General features: G+C 38.0%; 11 protein-coding genes across 11 annotated transcripts; 7 read left to right on the top strand and 4 right to left on the bottom strand.

Annotated features, from left to right (window-relative positions):
- Nucleotides 1–1,009: 1,009 nt before the first annotated feature.
- BDF20DRAFT_822875 (major facilitator superfamily domain-containing protein) lies at nt 1,010–2,438 on the top strand (the record flags this gene model as incomplete). Its single annotated transcript, XM_053077748.1, has 2 exons — nt 1,010–1,128; nt 1,217–2,438. The coding sequence occupies 2 exons, from the start codon at nt 1,010–1,012 to the stop codon at nt 2,436–2,438; spliced, it is 1,341 nt and encodes a 446-aa protein (XP_052934697.1).
- Nucleotides 2,439–3,008: 570 nt separating this feature from the next.
- BDF20DRAFT_877478 (uncharacterized protein) lies at nt 3,009–3,477 on the top strand. The gene has a single exon (XM_053081443.1). The coding sequence runs from the start codon at nt 3,234–3,236 to the stop codon at nt 3,408–3,410; it is 177 nt and encodes a 58-aa protein (XP_052934698.1). The 5' UTR covers nt 3,009–3,233; the 3' UTR covers nt 3,411–3,477.
- Nucleotides 3,478–3,662: 185 nt separating this feature from the next.
- BDF20DRAFT_943552 (uncharacterized protein) lies at nt 3,663–4,363 on the top strand (the record flags this gene model as incomplete). Its single annotated transcript, XM_053084823.1, has 1 exon — nt 3,663–4,363. A coding segment is annotated over one exon (384 nt), but the record flags the coding sequence as incomplete, so codon positions are not given.
- On the bottom strand, nt 4,103–5,623 carry BDF20DRAFT_988754 (uncharacterized protein; the record flags this gene model as incomplete). The annotated part of the gene is made up of 3 exons (XM_053085281.1): nt 4,103–4,526; nt 5,253–5,368; nt 5,410–5,623. 3 exons carry the CDS (start codon nt 5,621–5,623, stop codon nt 4,473–4,475), a joined length of 384 nt encoding a protein of 127 aa, XP_052934700.1. The 3' UTR covers nt 4,103–4,472.
- A 1,658-nt stretch (nt 5,624–7,281) lies between these two features.
- On the top strand, nt 7,282–7,857 carry BDF20DRAFT_822981 (RlpA-like double-psi beta-barrel-protein domain-containing protein-containing protein; the record flags this gene model as incomplete). Its single annotated transcript, XM_053077757.1, has 4 exons — nt 7,282–7,442; nt 7,533–7,581; nt 7,657–7,692; nt 7,774–7,857. Coding segments are annotated over 4 exons (330 nt in total), but the record flags the coding sequence as incomplete, so codon positions are not given.
- A 911-nt stretch (nt 7,858–8,768) lies between these two features.
- On the bottom strand, nt 8,769–10,049 carry BDF20DRAFT_822736 (nuclear pore protein 84/107; the record flags this gene model as incomplete). Its single annotated transcript, XM_053077733.1, has 4 exons — nt 8,769–9,283; nt 9,366–9,592; nt 9,685–9,804; nt 9,892–10,049. The coding sequence occupies 4 exons, from the start codon at nt 10,047–10,049 to the stop codon at nt 8,769–8,771; spliced, it is 1,020 nt and encodes a 339-aa protein (XP_052934702.1).
- A 1,916-nt stretch (nt 10,050–11,965) lies between these two features.
- BDF20DRAFT_943554 (DNA repair protein RAD51) lies at nt 11,966–13,882 on the top strand (the record flags this gene model as incomplete). Its single annotated transcript, XM_053084824.1, has 5 exons — nt 11,966–12,157; nt 12,253–12,663; nt 12,746–12,840; nt 12,948–13,061; nt 13,136–13,882. 5 exons carry the CDS (start codon nt 11,966–11,968, stop codon nt 13,509–13,511), a joined length of 1,188 nt encoding a protein of 395 aa, XP_052934703.1. The 3' UTR covers nt 13,512–13,882.
- An 800-nt stretch (nt 13,883–14,682) lies between these two features.
- BDF20DRAFT_877506 (uncharacterized protein) lies at nt 14,683–15,499 on the top strand. Its single transcript, XM_053081444.1, has one exon. It carries the CDS (start codon nt 14,939–14,941, stop codon nt 15,341–15,343), a length of 405 nt encoding a protein of 134 aa, XP_052934704.1. The 5' UTR covers nt 14,683–14,938; the 3' UTR covers nt 15,344–15,499.
- Nucleotides 15,500–15,547: 48 nt separating this feature from the next.
- On the bottom strand, nt 15,548–16,179 carry BDF20DRAFT_877507 (uncharacterized protein). The gene has a single exon (XM_053081445.1). The coding sequence runs from the start codon at nt 15,885–15,887 to the stop codon at nt 15,669–15,671; it is 219 nt and encodes a 72-aa protein (XP_052934705.1). The 5' UTR covers nt 15,888–16,179; the 3' UTR covers nt 15,548–15,668.
- Nucleotides 16,180–18,255: 2,076 nt separating this feature from the next.
- On the bottom strand, nt 18,256–20,754 carry BDF20DRAFT_877509 (uncharacterized protein). The gene is made up of 3 exons (XM_053081446.1): nt 20,028–20,754; nt 19,544–19,936; nt 18,256–19,441 (listed from the first exon to the last, which is right to left on the bottom strand). The coding sequence occupies exons 1-3, from the start codon at nt 20,580–20,582 to the stop codon at nt 18,626–18,628; spliced, it is 1,764 nt and encodes a 587-aa protein (XP_052934706.1). The 5' UTR covers nt 20,583–20,754; the 3' UTR covers nt 18,256–18,625.
- A 1,228-nt stretch (nt 20,755–21,982) lies between these two features.
- BDF20DRAFT_836649 (uncharacterized protein) lies at nt 21,983–23,876 on the top strand (the record flags this gene model as incomplete). The annotated part of the gene is made up of 2 exons (XM_053078969.1): nt 21,983–22,047; nt 22,274–23,876. The coding sequence occupies 2 exons, from the start codon at nt 21,983–21,985 to the stop codon at nt 23,874–23,876; spliced, it is 1,668 nt and encodes a 555-aa protein (XP_052934707.1).
- Between the last annotated feature and the right edge of the window lie 658 nt (nt 23,877–24,534).

The raw sequence follows: 24,534 nt of genomic DNA on the forward strand, positions 1-24,534 counted from the left end.
AATTGTAAACCCACATAAAGTGCTTTTTTTTCATTTACACGTCTATGCTCATTTTGATCAAGTCTACTTTTTTTTCGCTCATTTTTCTTTAGTAACAAAGATGTATTCAGTATAGAAAACCCCATTGCCCAAAAAGTAGTTGGCATAAAGACCATTTCATTTTTGGGATGGAATAATCCAATGAGATAAATTCCATGGAATCAACATGGTGTTTTACAATCATTTACCATTAAAAAAAAATAAAAAAAAAGAAAAAAAAATAAAAAAATTTCAAGAAGCGACCCCGTTTGATCCATGGACTGAACTTGACCAAGTTCCTATTAAGCCCACAAATCAATAGAGACCTTCTTTTTTTACTTTGCATAGAACTGTTTAAGGGTTCTTATGCTTTTGTGCAGCAAACACGCCATTTTTTGCTTACATACACATTGTTAAGGGTTCTTGTGGTGCTTTGTATGTTTGTCAGGGTAAATTTGTCATTCTAACACACAAAAGATGTGTCTAAGTCTATTTTTCGTGGGAATGCGACACAAAAAAAAAAAAAAAAAAAAGTTGTCAAAAAAAAAAATTAATACAAAATGGGAAGATGGAGTTTCAGAACTCAACAAGCCAAAAGACAGAGAGAGCTTGAAAGAGAGAGCTTGAAAGCAGGGAGAATGAACACGAAAACAGGGACCAAAACAGTTGATATCAATTAAGTAAAAAAAAAGAAAAAAAAAATCACGAATAAAAAAACCCCGTTTCCTTAGAAAAAAAGGTCCTTTTCTTTTTCTATATAAATACACGCAGAGAGAAATCAGTTTTGTCTGTATTTCCTTAAACCTTTCATCTTTATTCTTAATTACCTCTTTCCCCCTTTCATTCATCCTCTATTTTTCTCGATTTCTTCTTTTCTTTTCCCCTCCCCCTTAATTCAACATAGCAAATGGGTTTTAAACTGCCATTCCGTTATAGCGACCCTCAATTTCAAATCTTTTTGGTAGGCTTCATTTTCTTCTGCTGTCCTGGTATGTTTAATGCCTTGAACGGTATGGGCGGTGCTGGTCAATCGGATCCTACGGTCACCAACAATGCCAATACTGCCTTGGCTGTCACATTCACTGTTTTTTCCTTGGTGGGTGCGCCTATGTAAGTATCCTCATCCCTTGGATAGCTGCGGTCCTTCTTTTCATAAAAAAAAAAACTCACTCACCTCTCTCCATTGATGCCCTCATAGTTACAATATGTTTGGTCATCGTGTGTTATTACCTGCCGGTCTTTGCTACGTTCTTTATGTGGGCTCCTACCTTACAGATAAAGCTGCTTTCACCATTGCTACCGGTGCCATTCTTGGTATCGGCGCTGGTGTCTTATGGACCGCCCAAGCTGGTATCATGATGTCTTACCCCGATGAAAAAGACAAAGGAAAAGCCTTCTCCATCTTCTGGATGCTCTTCAACACGGGTGCTACCGTAGGTGCTGCCATCCCCCTCGGCTCCAATTGGAAAAACAGCACTTCCACTGTCACTCTCGGCACGTATATTGGCTTCATGTGTATCATGGGCTTTGGCGCCTTCTTGGCCCTTACCTTACTTCCCGCTCACAAAGTCATCCGTAAAGACGGTACTCCTGTCTCTCTCCACAAATTCTCCAACTGGAAACGTGAAGCCATCGAAGTCTTCCGCTTATTCACCGACTGGAAAATGTTGGTCCTTATCCCCGTGTTAGCCGGCTCTAACTGGTTCTACACCTACCAATTCCAAGTCTACAACGGTGGCGGTTTCTTTGGCCTGCGTGCGCGTTCCTTGAACAACTTGATCTACTGGCTCTGTCAAATTCTCGGTGCCGGTGCATTTGGTTTCTTTATGGATTGGAAGCTCTTGGGTGGTCGTCGTACTCGTGCCTTCATCGGCAATTCCTTGATCTTGGCCGTCCTCGTCGCTTCTTGGGTAGGCTGCATTTTTGTCCAAAAGAAATTTTCCTTCGAATCTGTCAAGCTTCCCAATCATAAGCAAATCGATGTCAGTGATCCCGAATATGCTGGTTACATCATTTTGTACGCCGTCTTTGGTATCATCGACGCCATCTATCAAGGTTTCATCTACTGGCTCTTGGGTACCATGACCAACGATACTGAGCGTGCCGCTCGTTATGGTGGCTTCTATAAAACCATTCAAAATGCCGCTGCTGCTATTGCTGCTCAACTCGACGCCAAACATACTCCCTTCATGACCCAATTGGCCGTTAATTTTGCCATTGAAGGTGCTGGCTTGGTTTTGACTTACCTTATCTGTTGGACTGTTTCCGATGTCACTGTTGAAAAGGTCGATAACTTGGCAGACGGTGGAAATCCTGAAGTGTTGGTCGGTGGCCATGTTGAAACCATCGAAGATGGTCGTAAAGAGATTCATCGCCATGAAGACAAGGATTACTCATCCACCACTTCCTCTAACCTCTAGATGAAAAAAAGAGAGTCGACTCTCTTCTCACCCTACTATGTAACCCACCCCCCTTTTCTGTATATCTCTTCAGTGACTCCCTCTCTACACAAATTTACATTAATGCTTATTACTCTTTCTTATATATCCACTATTTCTAACATGTATTCTAGTTTTACTTTTTTCTTTGTATTTTTATATCTATTTCTTCTTAGTATGATCTGAACTTTTCCTATTTGTAGTAATAAAAATGATTCCCCCTTTTTTTACCTTCTTTGGTGACTCAAATGGTGCGTACCCTGATTTTTATCCTCTTTTGCCCTTTCTTTGACCAGTTGACATTTACCTGCAGCCTACTACCTACGACTACAAATGACGCGACGCACAGTAGTGGCCCTCTTGATTGTTGTTGTTTTTTGGGGGTGCGCTATCTTTGATTCAACACACATCCAAGGCTCACGCGCACATGTACACGAAACAAGCAAGAATAACAGAAAGGTCCGCTTTTCTCCCCTTTTCCGAGGAATGCTTACCTTGTTTGACACTGTCTTGGCTAAACCATTCAAGCTCAGCTCATGTTGACTTTATTTCACTACAGTCTTCCGCTCTACCAACTGAGCTAAGGGCCGGATTGTTCTCATGTACTTTATAGAAATGCTTTTGTACTGTTATTTCGCCTTGACTTTCGCACGACATTGTCATGGCAATGAAGAAAAATGTACGTCATTAGTGACAGACGATCACACTATGACTGTTTGAGAGAAAAGACAGCCTGTTCTTATATCACTCGAATAGTACGTTATCGCTCAGAAGCTTATGAATAAGGAATTTCCTGACAATGTATGGTCTCTCACATTGAAAGCATTGATAATGGTAGCAAAACAGATAGAAACGGATACCATGACCGTATCTCACTTATTAAATAGGCCATCAGCAAAAGCAGACATAGGCCGCTTTTTCATCCATTTTAATTACCAGTTGTTGATCCTGTAAGTAAGCGCTTGGCTAAGGATAAAAAAAAACCCCCAAAGGCACACCATTCGACAGCAATAAGCTCTTACACCACGTATCATAGAAGCCTGCAAAACATTTATTCTTGAGGATTTTAGGGGTTGGATCAGGCATGCTGAAGGGAAAGATGCGTGCAGAAAGAAGAGGGCCTAGGATAGTTTACTGGAGGTAGTTTTTTTTTTTTTCTTTTTTTTTTTTTAGATTATTTTTATTCAAAAATAATAAATTCGTGTCGAAAACCTTCAAACACAACGCCAAGCTAACACTTCGGTTCTCCTCTCCTCCTGTCGCCCTTTTCATGGTGTTGATCCAATTCTTTGGCTACCTATGACCCCCGTGGAACGCAGTCGAGTTATACATTGGCGTCTCCATTGGTTACCTGGTGGGGTCCCAAAACCGTGCATAGATCACCCTAATGTCATGTTTACCCGCAAACACTCAATAATATGCCTTCACATGCACCGTCGATTACAAATGCCCCTTACAGTAAATGATCCAATATCATTTCTTCTCAACATGCTACCAACCAGAAAAACACGTAACAAACAAAACCCTTCAACGCTTCTCCAACTGGACAATCCGTTGGCCCGCCCTATATCACATCCTCTTCGAACTTGACTATCTACATCATGATAAGATCCCCCACCCCACCCCACCCCCCCCCGAAACTCCATCTCTTGGTAACAAGTTAGTCCGTGGCTCACTCAGGACTAATCTAGTCCTGGATTTACCCTCTTTTACTCTTCCCTTCTCTACTGCCTTTTTCCTTTATTGACTATCAAAAGGTTTTTTAGCACCCTTCTCCCCTTCTATTTGATCTGACCCGGGCGATTCAATCTCATAATGATTATGTGCTCATGTGGGTTTAAAATTATTTGCCAATAAAAATCTTGTTTAATCGTAGTGTCATCTCTTATCTTTTTGTTGAGTTAGAAGAGAGATGGGTTGAGATTTTATTGTTTCTTTTTTCATACATCATTCCGAGGAGAGACGCCCTTGGGGAGGTGGGGCGGAGAGATATGTGTATGAATAGCAACCCAACGCTCATCTGATAGAGCCAAATCTTTCACCACTGTCATCACTCATTTTCTGTGTTGTCTAAGCAATCAACAAAAATAGTTCTCGCCCCCCCCCGTTTCAAAAAGGAGAAAGAGAGATAATACAGTGGCTTGATAGACTTGTTTTAGGATGACAATGCTTCAATGTTGAAAACGTGCTGTGTAGAATCTGTCGATCATTGTTTCCATTCAAAAAAGAAGGATGGACACGTCATTGATATCTGGTTTTTGTAAAGTTGCAAAAATAAATGTCCTCTCTTCTTTCGTTTCATCACAAGCTTCTATAATGCAGCGCGCATAGAATGAAAAGAAAGGTTGGAGACACGATGAAACGTCATTGTCCTCAAAAACATTTTCAAAACTGAAATAGAGAAACGCAGGGTAAAGTCTTACGAAAAGCAAAAAGTCTCTTTTCTTTGATCAAGCCAAAAGCTTCTTGAAAAATAAAAACGGAATGCCTAGATCCAACGCAACAAATGTGTTCCTTTGCGTTCATCCAAAGCTGCTATGAGAATCTTTTTTGAACAAATAAAAGATTCTGCAGCGTCTATTCTTCATGGATGTGAACGTATAAAAAAACATGCCCTTCCATCATCAACAAATCAAAAGTAGAAAGGGCAGCATAAACAAGCCTTGGAATTTGGCAAACTGCTCTGACTTGTACACTGGAGAACACTGAAAATGTTTTCCATCGTACACTTACACGCTGTCATCAAGCAATGGATAGCTACCTTCTGGAGCTCCTGCTTATTTCTTTGTCCTTTACCCATTTTTTCATGTCGATAAAGGAGATCGCTCTTTTAGGGCTACGCAACGTTCTAAAACCAAAGGCATTCCCATTCTTTACATCAAAAAGTGGCAACCCTGACGGAAGGGGACAAGCTTAAAAAAAATTTAAATTAAAGTACGAGGTACTCTTGTACCATGTACACAAATTGCAACATTGTCAGTCAGCCAGCCAGCCAGCCAGCCAGCCAGCGAACCAGTCAAACTGCTCCGAACGGGTGCGAATCTCCTGTTTTCATGAAAAGCAAACGTGTGTGTAGTTCCACCATCAAGAGCTGAGCATGAAAACCGCGCGAGAGGGTTACAGATGCGTTCATCCACTGCATCCATAATTAAAAGTCTTAAATTCATTTTGAATGAAATAATAACCTTTTAATATAAAGCGAAGGGTTTCTTTTCTGTTTCAAAAGAAATCAATGACTAGGATGCCTCAAATTGAAGAAGGGTGTATGGATGAAGGTCATAAATTAGATGCGTTTTTCTTTTAAATTGAGCCAATTTGGTACACAAAATAAAAAATAAAATTTAAAACTGCTATAAAGGCAAAAATAGGCAGGTTTGCGGGAAAAAATTCATCCATGTCGTTAGCACACCGCCACCCACCCCCCCTTCCTTTTTTTTAATGGCGCGCATACTGTCTGTTCTAGTCGACCAGTACTACCTTCCTTGCAATGTCAAAAAAGCGTCATGATAGAATCTTTCACAGCCAGACTAAATCACCTAACATGTTTCAGAATAGGTAGATCGCTCAAATTTTCTCTTCATGTATTCTTAGTAAATTACATTTAATTAAAACATTAATATATGGCCTATGCGTTCCTGTGTCTTTTCATTGGATAATGTAGCGACTCTCCAGAGCAAATTTAAAATCCAGACGCGAATCACGGACCTGTTCCTTTTTTTTTTGTAACAAGATCAGAAAAAGAAGCCTGTTCAGAGCCAAAGCCCACATCGCACCTCTTTCTTTGTGATGCTTAGGTACCGGATCCGACTTATAAAGATGAACCTGAATAAACGGTATAAATGAAATAAAGCTGTCGGAATTCCACTTGCGTGTTTTCGTCATTCCAACATCTTACCGACTCTCAACCAATTCTGCAAAAAGGAAGATTGGGAAACATTACACGACGACCCAAAGACGATGACCTGAGAAAAATAATTATTCCGTGAGGCAACCCACATAACAGGCCTCTGATCGAGGCACAATAAAAATCTATATAAATATAACATACAATTTGGTTTTTTTTTTTCCTCAACTATTCATTGTTCAATCTATTGAATACTCTTTCTTCGTACCAATATAAAACCCAAGCAAACGCAGGTCGTTTTCTACATCTATACTTTCTTTCTATAGCTTATCCCCTTTCTTCTGACAATCCTTACTATTGAACATGCAATTCAATACCTTTGCCCTCTTGCTTGTACTCATGGCCGCTCTTATTGCCTTGGTCGCCTCTGCTCCTATTCCCGAATCTGATAGCAAGCAGTTGGCTGTTTCCCATACGACGACTTCATTAGAAAAGCGTCACAAGAAGCACAAACATGACGATGATGAAGACGAAGACGATGAAGACGACAAAGATGACAAGAAAGATAAGAAGAAAAAGAAGCATGACGACGATGACGACGATGACGACGATAGTGATGAAGACGACGACGATGATGATGAAGACGACGACGATGATGATGAAGACGACGACGATGATGATAATGATGATGATAATGATGATGACAAGAAGAGCAAAAAAGACAAGAAAAAGAACAAGCATAAGAAAGATGAAGAGGATGAAGAAGAAGAGGATGAAGACAAGAAGAGCAAAAAAGACAAGAAAAAGAACAAGCATAAGAAAGATGAAGAGGATGAAGAAGAAGAGGATGAAGACAAGAAGAGCAAAAAAGACAAGAAAAAGCACAAGCACAAGCACAAGGAAGATGAAGACGATGATGAAGACGATGATAAGGATAGCAAGAAGAAGAAGAAGAGTGATGATGATGATAAAGACTCTGGTAAAGACGGCAAGAGCTTCTCAGGTACCGCTACTTGGTACAAGCCTGCTACTGAAGGTGGTCCTCAAGCTGCCTGCAATGGTGAACATATTGACAATGATTCTCCTATCGTTGCACTTAATGCTGACCAATACGGCGACCTTGATGGCAAGAGCAAATACTGGTAACTATCCTTCTTTTACATTTGATTTTTGTTTTATTAATAGCTTATGTAAGTATATACTAATCCATGATCATCTTTGGCAAACATTAGTCATAAGAAGATTAAGATCCAGGGCCAGAAGGGATCCGTTTCTGCAACTGTAAGTTTACCAATGCATCCAATGTATCCTTCCATAATTGATTTACTAACTTTCTATATTGGTATCGTATACTAGATCCTCGATGCTTGCCCTGAATGCTCGTACGGCGATGTAAGTATCACTGCTCTTTCTTGTGGATCGCATCCATTGCATTTGTACAAAACACTTGCTAACTCATTTTACTTTATGTAGCTTGACTTGACTCCCTCATTGTTCAAGAAAGTCGTCGGTGATATGGATATCGGTGAAAGTGATATCACTTGGCATTTCATTTAAGCTAGACAGACCTTGTTCTATCCCAACTTTTTGATGACGCTGGCAGTCATTTTTCTTTTCCCCCCCCACCTCGATCAATATTCCCCTTATGATTTTGTATATATAAAATAAACATCTTATCAAATTGCTTGTACGCTACTTATTAACTTTAATCGTGTTTAACTTTTCATTGTACTCAAGTGATTAAATGCACAATTAATTGTTTTGAAGTGCCCAGATTTCTGTTTCAAATAGCGGGCGCCACCAGATAAAAGCGCAGTTTGAAATGACAAAGGTTTAACATTCTTAACAGTCTAGATCATCACTTTTTAAAAGAAATAGAGTTTCTGTTCATTTACAAGTTTGAAGGGCATGATTTGCTAAATTCTCGTAAAACATCATCCATTCTTTTTGCAGCAGTAATATCGTCCAATAATCGCTGATGAGCTGCAGTAATATATACATTAAGCGTTTGACATTTATCTTTGTTCCTATAATGAAAAAGAGGTCATTAAAAAGAACTTATAGTGACATACCAATATTTTGGATACTGTACTTGGGGATGATGCTCGAAGCAAGCATTAGCAATTTATGATATCGAATCAGAATTTCAGGAATGTAGAGTTGTCTCAGAGCAGCTTTGGATATATGAGCAGTTTCATTAGCGTCTAATAGCAAAGAAAAGTAATGGTTGGTACGCATTCATTTTGTAACTGTAATCTTTTATGATAAACTACCTTCGCCTAGCCAATTCTCCAGTGTCGATTTCATTTCATACTCAATAATAACAGTCCATTCCTCCGCCTTCTTTTTCCAGTTAAGCATAGCTATTGTAGAATCCAAATCACCTCTAGCATAGTATATGGCAATTCCTTTTTATTAACTTTGCGTGTTTCCAAACCGGATGTATTAAACTAGGACGTTTACAGAACTTACCTATCCGTTGGCTTCTGCTCCATGAGGCGACTCCATTTCTCAAAATCCACTAATGCATTTACCAAATTTCGATGACCTTTAAATTCAGCTAAAGTTTTTCTGGCATTGCTATCCTTTTTACTTTCGATTGTCATAAATTCTGCTATAGACACTGGTACTAAATCGATCACACGACGTGCCAAATATACTTTGCAACTGCCTAGAAAGTAGCGTATCGTCATATTGATAGCATCAAACGCTTGCTGAACTACACAGCTTTTATCATCCACCAGGAGATACTTGATCGCTTTAAAAAAGGGCAAGTACTCTTCAGTGATATCACCCTGTAATTCGAAGTGGATGGGGTCTTTGTTTGTTTTCGATGTCATGTCTGTAATGCCGATAGGTGCCGCCTCCATAGCCTTTTTAAATGAATGGGTATATGTGTATTGTAAGATATCTGCCATGTCGAGCCCAAGCTGTTTTCCAAGTCGTATTAGAATAGCATATTCATCATTGTCACCGTCAAAATCTGTAAATACCACAAAAACGAAAATTATAAATATAAAACCAACTCAAGGGCCCGATTGAGGAGTTTCGTTTGATAGACTTACTTTGTAGAAAATGAGAGTAAATTCGAATTTGGTTTTCGGCTGATTGTTTCGCGGCAAACGACGCGATAACAGCTGGTCTCAAGTGTTCAGGTTCAGCATTCAAGCTAGCGTATTTGGAAATAATGGCAAATGAATATCTATTCTCTTTCCAGCCAAGGAGCTTTTGACCGTATGTTATCAGGGTGCTGAGGAAACGCAACAATTGTGCTTGTTGTTCTGGATCATTTCTACATCAAAAAGAGTGTAAATAGGAGCAATAACCAAATGACGCTCTACACTTCTACAGTCTAATAAAGCCTACCCAATATTGACTTGAGACTTTGTTGTTGAGCTTTCTTCTGTGTTGAAGAAAGCATGATAAAATCCATGGATCATCTTTTCAATGTTGTTAGATAACAAACATGCTTGAATGAAGTGAAATATTGTACGTGAATCATCACTAGATTACCCCCCACAAGTATAAACGCCTCGTCATGATTAGCTTCAACAAAATAATTTTATCATATGTATATACATAAGGCTGTACCTCCTCAAAATCTTGTCCTTAGAGTTGGCTAGACTGACCACACCTGAGGGTAATATAGGTGTAGGGTCGGTCATCTTTAAATGTTCTGACTTATCCAACATCTCTTCTACTTCTGCATTGAGATACGACCACACAACATCTTCCCAAGTTTTACACATAATGTTGTATAAATCATCTGCATCGCCTGCCATAACATCATACAATATCCTCTTATTCCTGTCCATGTAATTTTTCTGATTTTGAGCGCGTCAGCTTTTCTGTGTGATCATTTTAGAGACCATCCTGTTTACTCGTACAATCTTACATTGGTTAATACATGCTTAACAGCTCTGCGCCATGCTCGTCTTTGCTCGGGTATGATTGTTGATGCTTTATCGTCTACCAAGCATGAAAAAGTTTCAAAGGACTGTGAGCATACAGAATTGTCATGTCAGTCTTCTTCTTCAATTTTAATCTCTCTTTTTACCGAGTGCCAACCGTTGGTATTCAATATATTCATTAACGAGATAGTTTTGAGAGATGTCCTCCTGCGTTGTTGCTTCTACTCGAGTCAAATCGTTGGCTCGAATATGCTCAAATCGTTGCTTATAGAATATTTCTGGATCACTCCCTGCTCTCAATGGCGCATTGTTCAGTCTTGATTTTTTTCGTGGAAATTGTTCCTTTTCGCTGGTCCTTCGTTTGACTCCATTCGCAAAGAGTAAATTGTTCACTTCTTTCTCGACTTCTTCTTCCTCAACCAACAGCTGTACTAAATCTGGTTCCAACGGAATCTGTGACACCCATTGTTTTAACGTCTATAAATCAAACGCATCCTTCTATTAATACAAACGTAAACCTTTTTCAAAAGAAAGCATAGGGAAGAAAGGTTCTGCATCTTACAGCATAGCGAAAAAGTTTTGTCTTATCTTTTGTTCTACGTTTTATAGAAATAACCTTGAGTATGCACAGTTCTAAGCTGATCACCTTTTGCAGAACTTACTCTTCGAGGAGACTCAATAACTCCCAAGTGAACTGTTCATGCCTCAATAAAGATGCTGCTGTGAAACTACATAAACAAAAGTAAAGGAAGCCACGTTAACATCTATGCACATTTCAAAAAGGTTACTGAGGGCGTCAAGTGTGATCTCGAAGCTTTCCTGACAATTACTTTGCATCAGTCTTTGTCAAATACTTGAACCGTCTGGCGATCTCCACCGGTGAGCTAGTATCTAAACTCCTAACTGCTATTGCAAACTGCTCATGAATATCCATATTAAATCAGCAATTGCCTTTCGTTTTATTCTGGTTTTCCAAAAGAAGTGGAAATATAAAATAAAGAACAGAATGCATTTCCTCCATCATTTTCTGTCAGGGCGGCGGTCACACGGTGAAAAGTAAATTTCCAAAAAAAAAAACCAAAAAACTGCTGAAATATGACAAATCCTTTCAGCTCTATGGTCTGGAACCGCTACAATATGTTTATATCGAAAGTAAGCGCCTGTCTTCCCTGACTCATGTTATATTAAAAAGCATATGGGAAATCATTTCACGTTCCTTTGGTAACTATTTATCTTCCGTCAGTATCCTCAGCCTCATTGAGCCCCTCTGTGGTTCGTCTTTCCTTGCTTCGCCGCATATCAGTAAAATATTTCTGGTCAATGCTTACCAGTTAGGGTGTCTCATTTTTTTCGATTTGGTGTTAAGTAGCCATCAGTTGCTTTAACAACCCAATCCGTTCGTGTTCTCTTGGTACGTCGTCAGCTAATTTGTCTTTCTCTTCTCTTTCATACTCTTCTTGCAGCTAATAACTGGACACATTCTGCTTGCAACGGTCAACAACCATCTATAAAAAGACATTTCTTGCGAACAACATGTATTGTCAGTAATAGATTACTCCACACTTCCGACTTTGGATGTGTTTTTACCTCCCGCTTTTACTATAGTCTTACCATCTGCATAAATCATCAAATTGTCCGTATCAGAGGTATGAATATATCAATTCCAGTAAAAGACAAATAAAAACAACGTCTTCTCTCTTAATTCATCTTCACTTCCTGTTTATTTACTACTCAAACTTTATTCCATTTGTATAATGCCTCCACGGAAAATTGGTAAAGAAACTGTACAAAACGTTACTAACGAGGAAAACGAGAGACAATCAAAGCGTCTGAAAACAGGGACTGGTGATGATGCTGTTGAGGGCGGCAATGAGATTGTCTTTGATTTGGATAATTTGGATGATGAAAAAGACGACCTCGCAAATCATTTGATTTGTGAACTGGAGGTAAAGTCTATCTTCATTTTAATGGAAAAAGTATACTTAAAAAGGCTTTTCCAAGCGGATCTTGATCTAAATATGGTTTCCATTAACTCTTTTAGAAACATGGCGTTAGTGCTACGGATGTGAAAAAACTCGAAGGCGCTGGCTTTTTTACAGTTTATTCGGTTCTTTACGCTCCTAGAAAGAAGGTTCTTGATGTGAAGGGATTATCTGAAGCCCGTGTGGACAAGATTATCAAAGAGTGTGAGTTCCTCGGCTCCACTTCTATTCTCTACTTCTACTTATACAAAGCTACTTTTGAATTAGCTTATGCGGTTACTAATTATGGCGGCACCACAGCTTATGATATTATGCAAAGACGTGATAGGCTCATTCGCATCACTACTGGGTCCAGGGAGTTTGATCAATTACTTGGCGGGGGTATTGAAACTGGCTCCATTACGGAGATCTTCGGCGAAAACCGTTGTGGCAAGACCCAAATTTGCCATACATTAGCTGTAGCTTGCCAAGTAAATATTGGCTTTTTATTATGCAGTCATTGGAGATATCTTATCCACACTCTCTTGTTTACGCTTTATTCATAAAAAAAAGCTCCCTTTTGGTCGCGGCGGTGGTCAAGGAAGATGCTTCTTCGTGGATACTGAAGGTACTTTCAGGCCTGACCGCATCTCATCCATTGCTGCTAGGTAAATTATCCACTAGGTTCAAGTCTTTTTAATTCTTGCTTGCAGGATTATTGACAAACCACTGTTTCTTTATCGTATTTTGAACCACATTGTTCTCTCACCGTTAGATTTGATCTTGATCCTGCTACCACATTGGGTAATATTGCTGTTTACCGCGCCAATAATACTGACCAGCAACTAACCATCGTCACTGAAGCTGCCGATACTCTAGCTAAAGCCCGGTAAAGCTCGTAAATGATTGATTAATTTCTATTCTTACTCTCTTCCTAAACAATTCATGCGCACAAAATTTCAGGTTTTCTCTTATTGTCGTTGATTCTGCAATATCTCTCTATCGGCGTGATTATGTAGGTCGTGGAGAATTGGCAGCGCGTCAAATGCATCTGGGTCAATTTTTGCATCAGTTGCAACATCTGGCTGACGAATTTGGTGCCGCTGTTGTTATTACTAATCAAATGACGGCTACTGTTGATGGTTCTGCTGGCATATTTGCTGTCAATCCTATGAAACCGACGGGTGGAAATATAATGGGTCATGCTACTTGCACTCGTTTGCAATTGAGAAAGGGTAAAGCAGAGAATCGAATTGTTAAAGTCTACAAATCTCCGTGTTTACCTGAAAGTGAAGCCAGCTTTGCTATTAGCGAAGAGGGTATTGTCGATGCAGCTTAGGCTGCTGTTTGAATTTTTTGAAGATCATAAAATACATACTATGAGTTCCTTACATAATGAAAAATATACGATAGCTACTTGGAAACCATTTCATTATTCTTTGGCTTTGGCTTCTAACGAATTCTAACTCCCTTATGTAACATTTGCATTGATTAAATATATCCCACAAACATGCAGTAGCTTAATTCCTTTCATCAAATACATCTAATCTTTCTCTAATAAGAGATAACTAATCAAATCTTTCTCTATTTCTATTTTTAATAAGAGTAAGGGAGCAACTGTTTCTGTATGGTAAAAAAGCATTCTGTTTATGTAATTAGCTAGATAGTGTTTCTCATGCACCACAACATTCTCGAAAGCTGTTTGCACAGAAGATGCTATCCGTAATATGTAAAATTTAATTGTTCAAATGTTCTGTACTAACGAGAACCATTGAACTACTTCTAAGGTTGTCTGTTTGTATGTTTTTTCTTTTTGCAATTTAACAATCGACAGGATGACTGCCACAAACTTCAGTTTTACTTGTTTCATGTATCTTATCAAAATTGATCTTGCTTTTGTTGAAAAGGCTTTAGGTTAATTATCGCAAGGCAAAATTATTGCAACCGTCGGCTTTAGTTTATTACAGCAAAATAATGATAACATTGATATAGGCATCAAGTTTTCAATGGTGTTTTTCGAGGTTGTAATGGAGGAGGAAGCGCTGAGTTAATGCAACCTCATTACTAATGAACAAGCTCAATGGAAAAGCCAACTGCCTTGGGATTGCATTATTTAAAGTTGTTAATAAGCACTAGTTACTGTGCATATGATACGAATGACCAAATCACAATTCTACTGGGGACTGCAAGGATATCAAGCAATAGCAAGGTCAATAGTTTCAAGAGCAATAGCAACAATAAATCAATCAGCACAAAAAGGTTCTCAACAAATTTCTTTAATTATCTAAAATTGTTTTCGTAGAAAAGCCTATTCATAGCGTAATTCATTTTTCATCTGTCATTATCAGGGTTCACACTTACTCCCGTGAAGAGTTCTTTGATTGGTTTCTATGTACTCAATATACATCTTCTATTTCAGTAAATGCGCAGTTTTATGTGTTAGGAGAAAATGGCAATGTTGTTTATATAAATTATCAGTGTTAAGACTCTTATCTGTTGGGGCTATGCATAAATGAGATGCCAATTCTATTGACAAATAATTGCATGTTTTATTTCAGAGCCACTCGTTAATGTGGCAACAGTTGATTATGTATTTGAGGGAGGTATTTATCGAGCGAATTTACATCTCTTTAAATCTCCTTGCTTGCACATATATATATATATGCACTAAAAGTTTCTATTTAATTCTGTTTTCCTCACTTTTGTAATCTCGTTTTTCAATTTTGTCAGAAAAATAGGAAAAAAAAACGGTTATCTATATTCAATATGATCAGTACTACAGCTTCTATTAACTCTTTACAATCGACCATCATGCAGGTGTTACTGTTCATCCTTTGTCTAGCACTTCCGACTTTTGCTAGCCGTAGTCACTTCAAGAGAGGGAAATTTGACGTTATACGTATTGAGTATGTCCTCGATATTCAATCATGGGGTGTTGTTGAATGTACACTATACAAACCACTTACATCTGCAGAAATTAAGAGAGTTGATACTTTGCAGTGCTTGAATCTGCCCGTAATGACAACAGAAGAACAGATAGAAAATTATTGTGGAGTGGAGCATAACGACATCATTGAAGGGTGCTATGATATTGAGTCGATCTGTAACCATGATTTAAACGGTAAAATTACAGCGGCAAGTGAAAATTGCAGAAAAGAGCTTCTTCATTAAAAGCAATAACAATGAGCAGAATTAAGGAGAGTCCATTTTATTATTGCTGCAACTCTTAAAGTCGCCACAAATCCTTTATACATTCTTACTCAAAGTAAATTCCTTATAAATAGTAACTTTTTTAAATTTCTAATCATACACTGTAATAAAATCGAGTCTCTTTTCATAATGTTATACAAAACGACAAAAGTCGAGAGAAAGTATTGTAATTTGAAAAGCTGTTTAACGAGGAATACCTACACTACGATCAGAAGCTGCATAACTAATAATTTTTTGCAACTAGTGAGATAGAAATGTGCATTTTATATATAGAAGGAGTCTAACCTTAATGATAACACTTTTTCTTCTCGCTTTGCTCAATTTCATCTCCTGTAAGAGCCTTTGATAAAGTACATTCAACTCGGGCCCGTTTTTGACTCTCTGTAACATAGTGAATGTCAACAATGCCGTACGTTAAATAAGGAATAGTAAAAGCATTGGTAATGCCGAAAAACAATAAAAGAATAATCATGTATGGTAGCATGACAATTGTAATAGTGGTCATAATACTGTTGCAAAAATTTGCTGAGCCTAAAGGAAAGAATTTTTAGTGTATGGCTCTGCTGATGTTGGTTGCCAGCGGTAGTCCTGACGATCCAGAAAAAAAGGCAGCCTATTGTATCTTTAGAGAAGATAAAAAGATTGCCGAATGCTGTGATATTGTTAAGGTGTGTAAACAGAAGCTCGGTGGTATAGTACGAAACCCATATACCTGCAATAAATAATGCATTGTCAAACAACAGCTCAAAATAGGAAAATTAAAAAACATTGTGATTGAAATTCGAGCATATAAAAGCAATATATTATGTTAAAAGGCACCACAACATTACTATGTCATAAAGTATAGCAACTGCTGGTGTCTTTAGCAATAGTAAAACTCTACTTTGTAATAAAACTAAATTATTGCGTACATAACCTTTTGCTTTTGTCTGGTCTATTGGTGGAAAAAGCAAGCTGTACGATTATCACTAAAAAGATTCAAAGGAAGAAAAAACTAACTCTCTTATGATTTTATTACAGCAGCAAAGACGTTCATAAGAATAACACGTGAAATTACGTGAACGTACTGATTCTTTAACATGATGCGTGGACTATAGTTTACACTTCACGTTGAAAGCACAAAAAGACAACTACAAAGCTCGAATGTATTTGAGAAATTACTCTCATCAGTTACATATTCATAGGATAAATTTGCTAGATTTGCTTAGGAAATGTTTCCTAAATCGAGTATTTAGAATTCGTAAAATAGAAGAGAAGAAAGGCTGTATGCATGTTGCCGATAACCATGCAGCAATTTTGAACTAAACCTTTGATATTGACTCTGAAATCAACATAATGTAAAAAGTAAAGCCTCTACAGATGAGAGACAACCTGATTGAATCAAACGTAGCATGTGCAAATGATTAAGCAAGCCAAATTATTTGGTATAAAGAGCAGTGGTGATGAATACACGAAAAGAAGAATGGTAAATTTATTCTTCTCAAGATACTCCTGATAAGATATTGATATCAACTACAAAGAAACTGCTCGCTTAGATCAACTTACCAATGAATTCTGTACTCCAAACCATTTTCACGAAGAGGTAATAAGCTCGCAAATTTGAATTGATAGGCGGTTAATTTGTCCTTTACTAAAAGGGCAGCATCAGACACTTGAAGTAAATGAGTAGTAATCAAATTGACGTTTATCACGGTAAGCATGCAAAATCAGTATGCCATATGTCACTCACTGAACTCACTTACGCATACTTTTTAGTCCTATTTCGTGAAGCATCGTCAGAGGAAGGGAATAGAGGGCTTCAGATTCCTACATGCATCATTCTTGCCGCAGATAAAAACGGAACAGAATATGGAATGGAAACTCTATTCAAATCTCTTATTCTCAGAATTTCGCATTTAAGCGAGCTTTGTCAAATAGCATATTTCAGACTAAATGCTAGCGCATCCTTTTCCATTGTGCATTTATCAGCAGCATCAAACAAATTCGCGCTATAATCAATGTGTTGAACTGCAAAATTAACCTGTGATAGTAGAACTCAATGACATCGTTCTTAATGTTGTTCTAATTCAATACATTATTGTATGGTGTTCATTAAAGCCCATAGATTTTTTGATGATTAATTCTTTACCAACCCGACTGCTCAGATGTGAAAGCATATAGAAGCCGCAGCCACCATCTAAACCATGGAAGTAAATTGTTTCAGCGAGACAATAGAGTAAGAGGCGGATGCAGCTATTAATCTTTACATTTTATCTCTGCTTACATCCCAATCTGTACTTCAAGCAGTTTAAAAATAGTACTTCCTCACTCTAAATAAATATACGAGAATACATTACAAATTCCAGGCAAAATACATCGGAAGTATATCTAAGGTAACATTTATATAGACTGGATGATGAAGCTAAAAAGCGCAGATGATGTATTCTGTACGTAACGCCTAGATAATTTGTCAATATAATTGTTTATTATTATGAGGCAAGCTATCAATCATTCTTTATTTTAGGTTTTCAAGCAAATTAGGAAGTTCTGTTATAATATTAAAGCACAGCACAGCCCGCGTATGTTTTGCCGTGTTGTGATTCACAACAAGTTTGCTTTCATATCTTTTATAGAAGACTGCAAGCAACCTCCAAAATCACCGAAACTATTATACATTCTCTTGGCATTTTGTTGATTACAACAGTATTCGGTGTCATGGCTGTCTAGTGTAAGCACACACGCACCTGCCAGCATCCACGGAAGAGCATATAGTTATAAGAAGAAGAGCAACATAGAAGGTGTAACAGTAAATGGCAGTAAAAGACTTGGTCGTTTTTAACTCTTGTTTACTAGCTAAAGATACATTCTTAGTAATTCTAATTTATCTTTCATTTCTTAAATCCAACATTTTCAACATCAAAATATCTTGATTTAAGGCTGAAGAGGAGTTAAATGTAGGTTTGTGTCTTCCGAAGATGTAAGAACTGACCATCTTTTATTCAAATGTTTGTGGTCCGGGATATTCAGAGTTGCAGGCAAAGAGTAAGATGAGCAAAACTATACTCAAGCTTCTCAGAAGCTTCCTTATTAAATATTTCATCCGTAAACAGTAAAATGAACATTATTATTGATCATCATAGACATATGGATTTGCAAAACTTTAATAAACAAGGAACTTAACAATCAGCAATAATATATACCAATTTAGATTGTGAAATAATTGATGATTGGAAGGCAACAAAGTACAACTTAAGAAGGAATTATTTACAGAAAACCAGACCTTTTCCCTGCGGCAACCATAATAACGACATACACGAGCATACCTAATACAATCCAAAAAAACCAGACTAGATCGGTATTGTCTTGTCCAGGCACATGTACATTCATACCAAACAGACCACCCACCAGATTTAGAGGCACCACGATTGTCGCAAAAAATGTCAATCTGTTGATAACTTCATTCGTCGTATTGCCTGCCTGCGAAAGTTCGATAGAAATCTGTCCCAAATAGTTTCTATGCGCTCGTCCCAGAATTAAATCATAATGGTTGACATTCTGTAACATGGTCAAAATATGGTCCTGAATATCTCCCAGATAAAGTGTTACTTCATGGTGTACTTTTTCTTCATCCTTTTCATTTGAATCATCTGCTTCCATCATAGTGTTTTCGTCGTTGAGTTGCTGGGCTTGTTGTGCCATATTCATACGTGAAGGCACTTGACTTATGAGTCCATTTATCTGTTTCTTTTCTTCCTTGATCTTCTCATCTTCATAACGTTTGATCAAACTGCGTACAACATCCGCCTTCGGACCCAACAACCGGATTAGCTGCATGACAGTTTTTCGACAACTGCCAATACGTCGTAACATATCCGACTGCTCAGAACCATTAAGCACGAGAACAAGGTCATCGATGGAGTCTACTTCAATTTCTGTCTGTTGTATAAGGGGTGCAAAACTGTCTGTAATGTTATCAATAAGAGCATAATTGATCCATTCAGGGGTTACTTTGATGAAATCTTTCAGTTGATGTATGCGCTTTCGCACATTATGAGGGTGAGGTAAATCTTGAAATCGAAACTATAAGTGTTGTAAGAGTGAAGTGAGTATAATGAGGATGGTAAGCTAGGATTTCCCACTAAGATTCCACACTTTCTTCAGGATGCCAAAAGGATTTCTTACCGTTAAGACACCATCCTTGAAAATAACAATATAGAAACTGACAGCTTCCAAATATTCCGAGCTATGAAAATCATGATTGAAACTTCGAAAACTGATAAACATGTAATTTTGAAAAATTTCACATTTGTCGCGTGCTTCTTGTGCTTGAATATCTTCGGTTGTCAATGGGTGAATTTTGAAGATTTTACTCAGAGTACGCATTTCATCATTGGATGGGGCAAATATATCGATCCACCAGCTTGTGCTTTGCACAAGTAAATCTGCAACTGTTTTTCCTTGCTGTTTACCGGTTGGTGTCTGAAGTAATTGCTTTAAAGATCGACTTTTGATTGATCCTAGTTCAGTTAAATAGAACGTATAGCGGTCGATACTCTTGTTAACTATTGAAGGATCCTGAGAAGTAAAAAGTAAGCCAAAAAGTCTAGGTTTCGCCCGGGAAATCCCACATACCAGATAATTATAATGAGAAAAGTGCTCTTCATACCTTTACGTTTTCTCCATATAAACTGAAGCGTCTTGATCCGGGGTAATTTGGCCTTTCAATACTACTGGCATTATTATTATTGTTGCTGCTGTCTAATAAATCATCTAATTTTGCAGTAAGCTGGCGTTCCAAGTCATGTCCCTCTTCCGTCGAAGTAATCAAATCATCTGTACTGGTATTCTGCATATATGCGTTCAAAGCGCTCATTTCTATCGTTTTACTATTATTGAGTCGATTATGGTATAACACCTCTAAATGGTGTTGTTGTTGTTGTTGCTGAAGCTGTGATTGATGCGACTGAAAAGGTGAATATACTTCGTCAACTTCTGACTCATCGCCCTCTTCATACGTTTTTCTCATCGCACGTGAAATAACGGAAGGAAGAACAGGACTTGATCTCACTGATGCAGTATTGGGAACTGTCTCATCTACTTGAACAACGCAGGCGTCTTGCGATGTTCTACTGTTTCTACCGTTGTTTTGCGATTTCTTTCCAACCTCCCTTCTGTTATCTGGATAAGAAGCTTGAAGTGGAAGTTCTATCTCATTTTCCATTTTATACTACTAAAAAGTGATGAGCTCCTATTATCAATGCCGGAAAAGATGAGATGAAAAGCTGCAGTAAAGGTGTTTTCATCAAAGAGAAAAGCCGAATGTTGTATAAGATCTACACTAACAAGAAAGAAACAGCCATAAATTCAAAACCATTTGATTGCCAACCTCACAAAAAGTCTCAATTAGGAAAATAAGAAAAAAATAACCCAATCTTTTACAGTGTCCCTTTTGTTCAATGTTTGAGATACTAAATTATCCTACTGAGCGTCAGTGCTCAGTAACCTTTTGCTTTAGACTAGTTCAAGAAAGCATCTTATTTCAAAAAGGCCTTTTTCATACAACGTGAGTCCAACAGGATTTGTAATAATAAGGCTATCTGGTTAGTAAAGTCATTGTTGATCAAGATACTGCACGGTTGCAATAAATTATACACTAAGTAAAAGCTGCACAAATGACTGGTTATCTGTGATTATCAAGTCATGTTTATTAATGTATTTTTCTGCCTGGCGCTTCATCTGAACGTACTAGTGTAATTATTTAGAGGTACTGTCCAATACTGCATTTTACAGTATCTTTAACCTTATCTTTGATTTTCCGCCGAATGACCATTAGTATTCTACACAACGACTTTAGGCTCTTTTGCTAGGATATCAGTCGGCTTTCTACATCTTTGAAAAAGAGGGAAGGGAGGGATTTAACATATGTTTTAAGTGATGAAATATTTGAATTTATCATATCCTAGACGCGTAGTTTCTTTTAACAAAGGGAGTAGGGCGCACAATAACAGCGTTGTCTTCAATAATTCGATCATATGTTTATAAGGTAATCTAAGTACGCAAAATTGAATAGAAATATCAAATTTTCTGCAGTTAACAGCACTTTTCATGACTTAATGCAATAATGGAAACATTGGATGACGGGAAGCTGAATAAAAACCTACTAACCTTACTCGTGTTCCAACACTATCATAATGTGGATGTATGAATGCTCAACTGTCGCCTTTGAATGATACCTTACAAATGAATAAGCTTGATTGTTTGAAACAGCACTATGCCATGGAAGCTACAAACGTCAAAATTGCAACAGGAAGTTGACTATCATGAATGTAATGTATAACCATAGCCTCGTATACACATAGAGGTACCCTTAAACCCTACTACGTACAAAGCCAATTGAATTCGCTCAAAAGGGGTTTGAAAATGAAAAGGATTATAAATGTTAAACAAGAATAACGCGTGGTTGAAGAGCTTAAAAAATAGTCATTTTCTTTTTTACTCCCTTTCGACGCAGATCCCGTTTAATGAGATATACATTATCTGTACCTTTTTGATCGACAGCCGAGTTCATATAATCGAAGTAGTCCCTCATTTAAGAAGTAACAAGCCACCATAGAAAATAATATGACTAATAAGGGTCCGTGCTGTGAGAAAAATCAAACAGCGAAGATCAAAGAAGTTGAAGATTTGTAAAAAGAACATTCGGTTCAAACATGTAATTTCCTCATTAAGCAATTCAAGGGAAAAAAAAATCCCGCCAGAGGTACGATTCAGGTCCTCTCTCATCAGTTTCCTTTCTTCAATCCCTTTCTTTTTCATTTTCATCTTAATTCTTATTAAGATCAATATCTGTTATTTGTCAAGCTATTTTTATTTTTTTATTTTTTTTTCCCGCAAACATCATTTAATAAATAGACCATTTATAATGCTAGAGTTATTCACTGCTGAGGAAAATATAGTGACAATCGATGCTAACCATCTTGTAGCATCAAAGCACATCAAAGCAGGTTCTATTTTACTAATACAGCCACCTCTAGCGTCTGTACCACTACCAGCAAAAAGACATCAAAGATGCAACAATTGTTTAAAAAAGGCACAGCTGCAGTGCTGCTCGCGTTGCCGATCAGCTTACTTTTGTAGCAACGAATGTTTCCGCAATGCATGGCTTCACTTTCATCGAGTGTTATGTGAACCACAACAGACAGATGTTTATAAGGATGTGGATGCCGACAGATGGTTATTGGAAAGAACTGCTTTGACGTTGGACAGTCATAAACGACTTAATAAGCAACATTCGCATTCTCCGCCTCATCTGCCCGCCTCTATACAAGCTCTTCAAACAATCAATTTGCTTGATTCATCCGCAACAACAATACCACAACAGCAGCAGCATCAGGAAATTGTTGATAGCGTGGCCAACTTTCTATCCAATTACGACTGTCAACTTACGAAAGAAGAATTGGATACACTTTGGCATCGTATAAGAGCGGCATCTTTTCCTATCCAGGACATAGAAAATCATCTGGAAGAAGTAGCGATAGGTGTTTATCCCATAACGAATCTTTTTGTTCAGCATTCGTGCCGACCAAACGCAGCATTATCATACAAACAGGGAGGAGTGCAGAATCTAATTGCTATCGAAGATATATCACCGGGAAAACCCATCACCATCACTTACGCGGATCTGATCAGCACAAAGCAGGAACGAGGAGAAGCATTAAAATCACGGTTCGGAAATAAGTTTAAATGTCATTGCAATCGATGTGAAGGTGATCTTGCCTGTTTAGATGCAGTGTTAGAAAAGGGGGAGACACTCAAAGTGTCTGAAAAAGAAGCAGAATCACTTTTAGAACATTATATGATTTCATGGTCTGTTTTGGACATGGTGAAGTATTCAGAGTCCAAAAGAGAAAAAGGTGAATCACTGTCACCTGTGCATACATTAGACATACCATCGTTTTGTATGTTTATCAACCGCATCGCCACTCCCGATATTTATTACGCTCCTCTCACAGAGAAGAAGAAGCATACCCATCATCCTGAAAGTTACTTACGCGTATGTAACAGGAATGACAGAGATGAATTATACCGCCGTATACCGTTGGCCTGTCAAGCCATTGCCAATATCCCTCAAGCACCCAGTTTTACAGTGCCATTTATTAAAGCAGCAGAGCGTTTGCTGAGAGCTCGAATAACCGAAGGTAAATGGGTTGAAAGCTCCCGCTGTGCGTTATTTCTAGCGATTGCCTATAGATTATTGTATCCTTTATTACATCCAAAAGTATCACATCATACTCTCATCTTGGCTCGTGCAGGCTGGAACGCGCTTGTGGAAATGGAACTCATCGGCGTAGATAGAAAATTGGAAAGGATATATGAAAATGGCGCACAAACTTGGATTGAATTGGCAAGGACTGCTGTAGCTACAACTTTTGGAAGAGAGAGCAATTTATGGCGTGATGTGATTGAGTTACAATGGGTTTACGAACGTGAGCAAAAGGTGCGAGGCACCGCTTAATCAGTTGACAGGGAGCTAAACCTCTGAATTTGTAATAAAACGTCAACTCAACGTTATGCTTGTTGCGTTCTGTGCTTGTCTTTCAAAATATAAGCTTTCAATTTTCGAAAATATGTGCTTTTGGATTTCAATGGTTGAGATTGGGGGTTAGAAGACAGGTCATGCTGATGTATTATTATATGGGAGGTTCAATGTCAGACAACAATATTGCAAGTGTACATTTGCCATCACAACTGTTGTTAAAGAAGTGGTACACGCTCGACCTTAGGAACTGCAAATTCTTTAACAATATTCTTACCGTTCTTTGTATTTGTTAAAAAAATGACTCCCTTCGAAATGAAAGAATAGCATTATGCAGCAAGAAAGCCTGAAAGGAAAGAAAGATTATAGTTTATTAGGCTATATATTGGAAATAAACATAGCTCAGAGAGTTTGTACCACTTTGATGTCTGGGACAAAGACAGGCACGATTGAGTCAGGAACGACACTCAATTCTTGCTGGATGTCCATTGCTAGTCGTACAGTTCTCCAGGTCGCCTGATCAACTCAGTAATAGCTCAGGTGTTCTTTCACAAATAATAATTGCTTTATTGATCGATAATGATATGTAATTGAAACCTCCAGCACAATGATGGTAGCAGGATGCATTTACTTGCTA

The sequence above is a fragment of the Mycotypha africana genome (assembly GCF_025528875.1).
Source record: "Mycotypha africana strain NRRL 2978 chromosome Unknown BDF20scaffold_7, whole genome shotgun sequence".
Classification (NCBI taxonomy): domain Eukaryota; kingdom Fungi; phylum Mucoromycota; class Mucoromycetes; order Mucorales; family Mycotyphaceae; genus Mycotypha; species Mycotypha africana.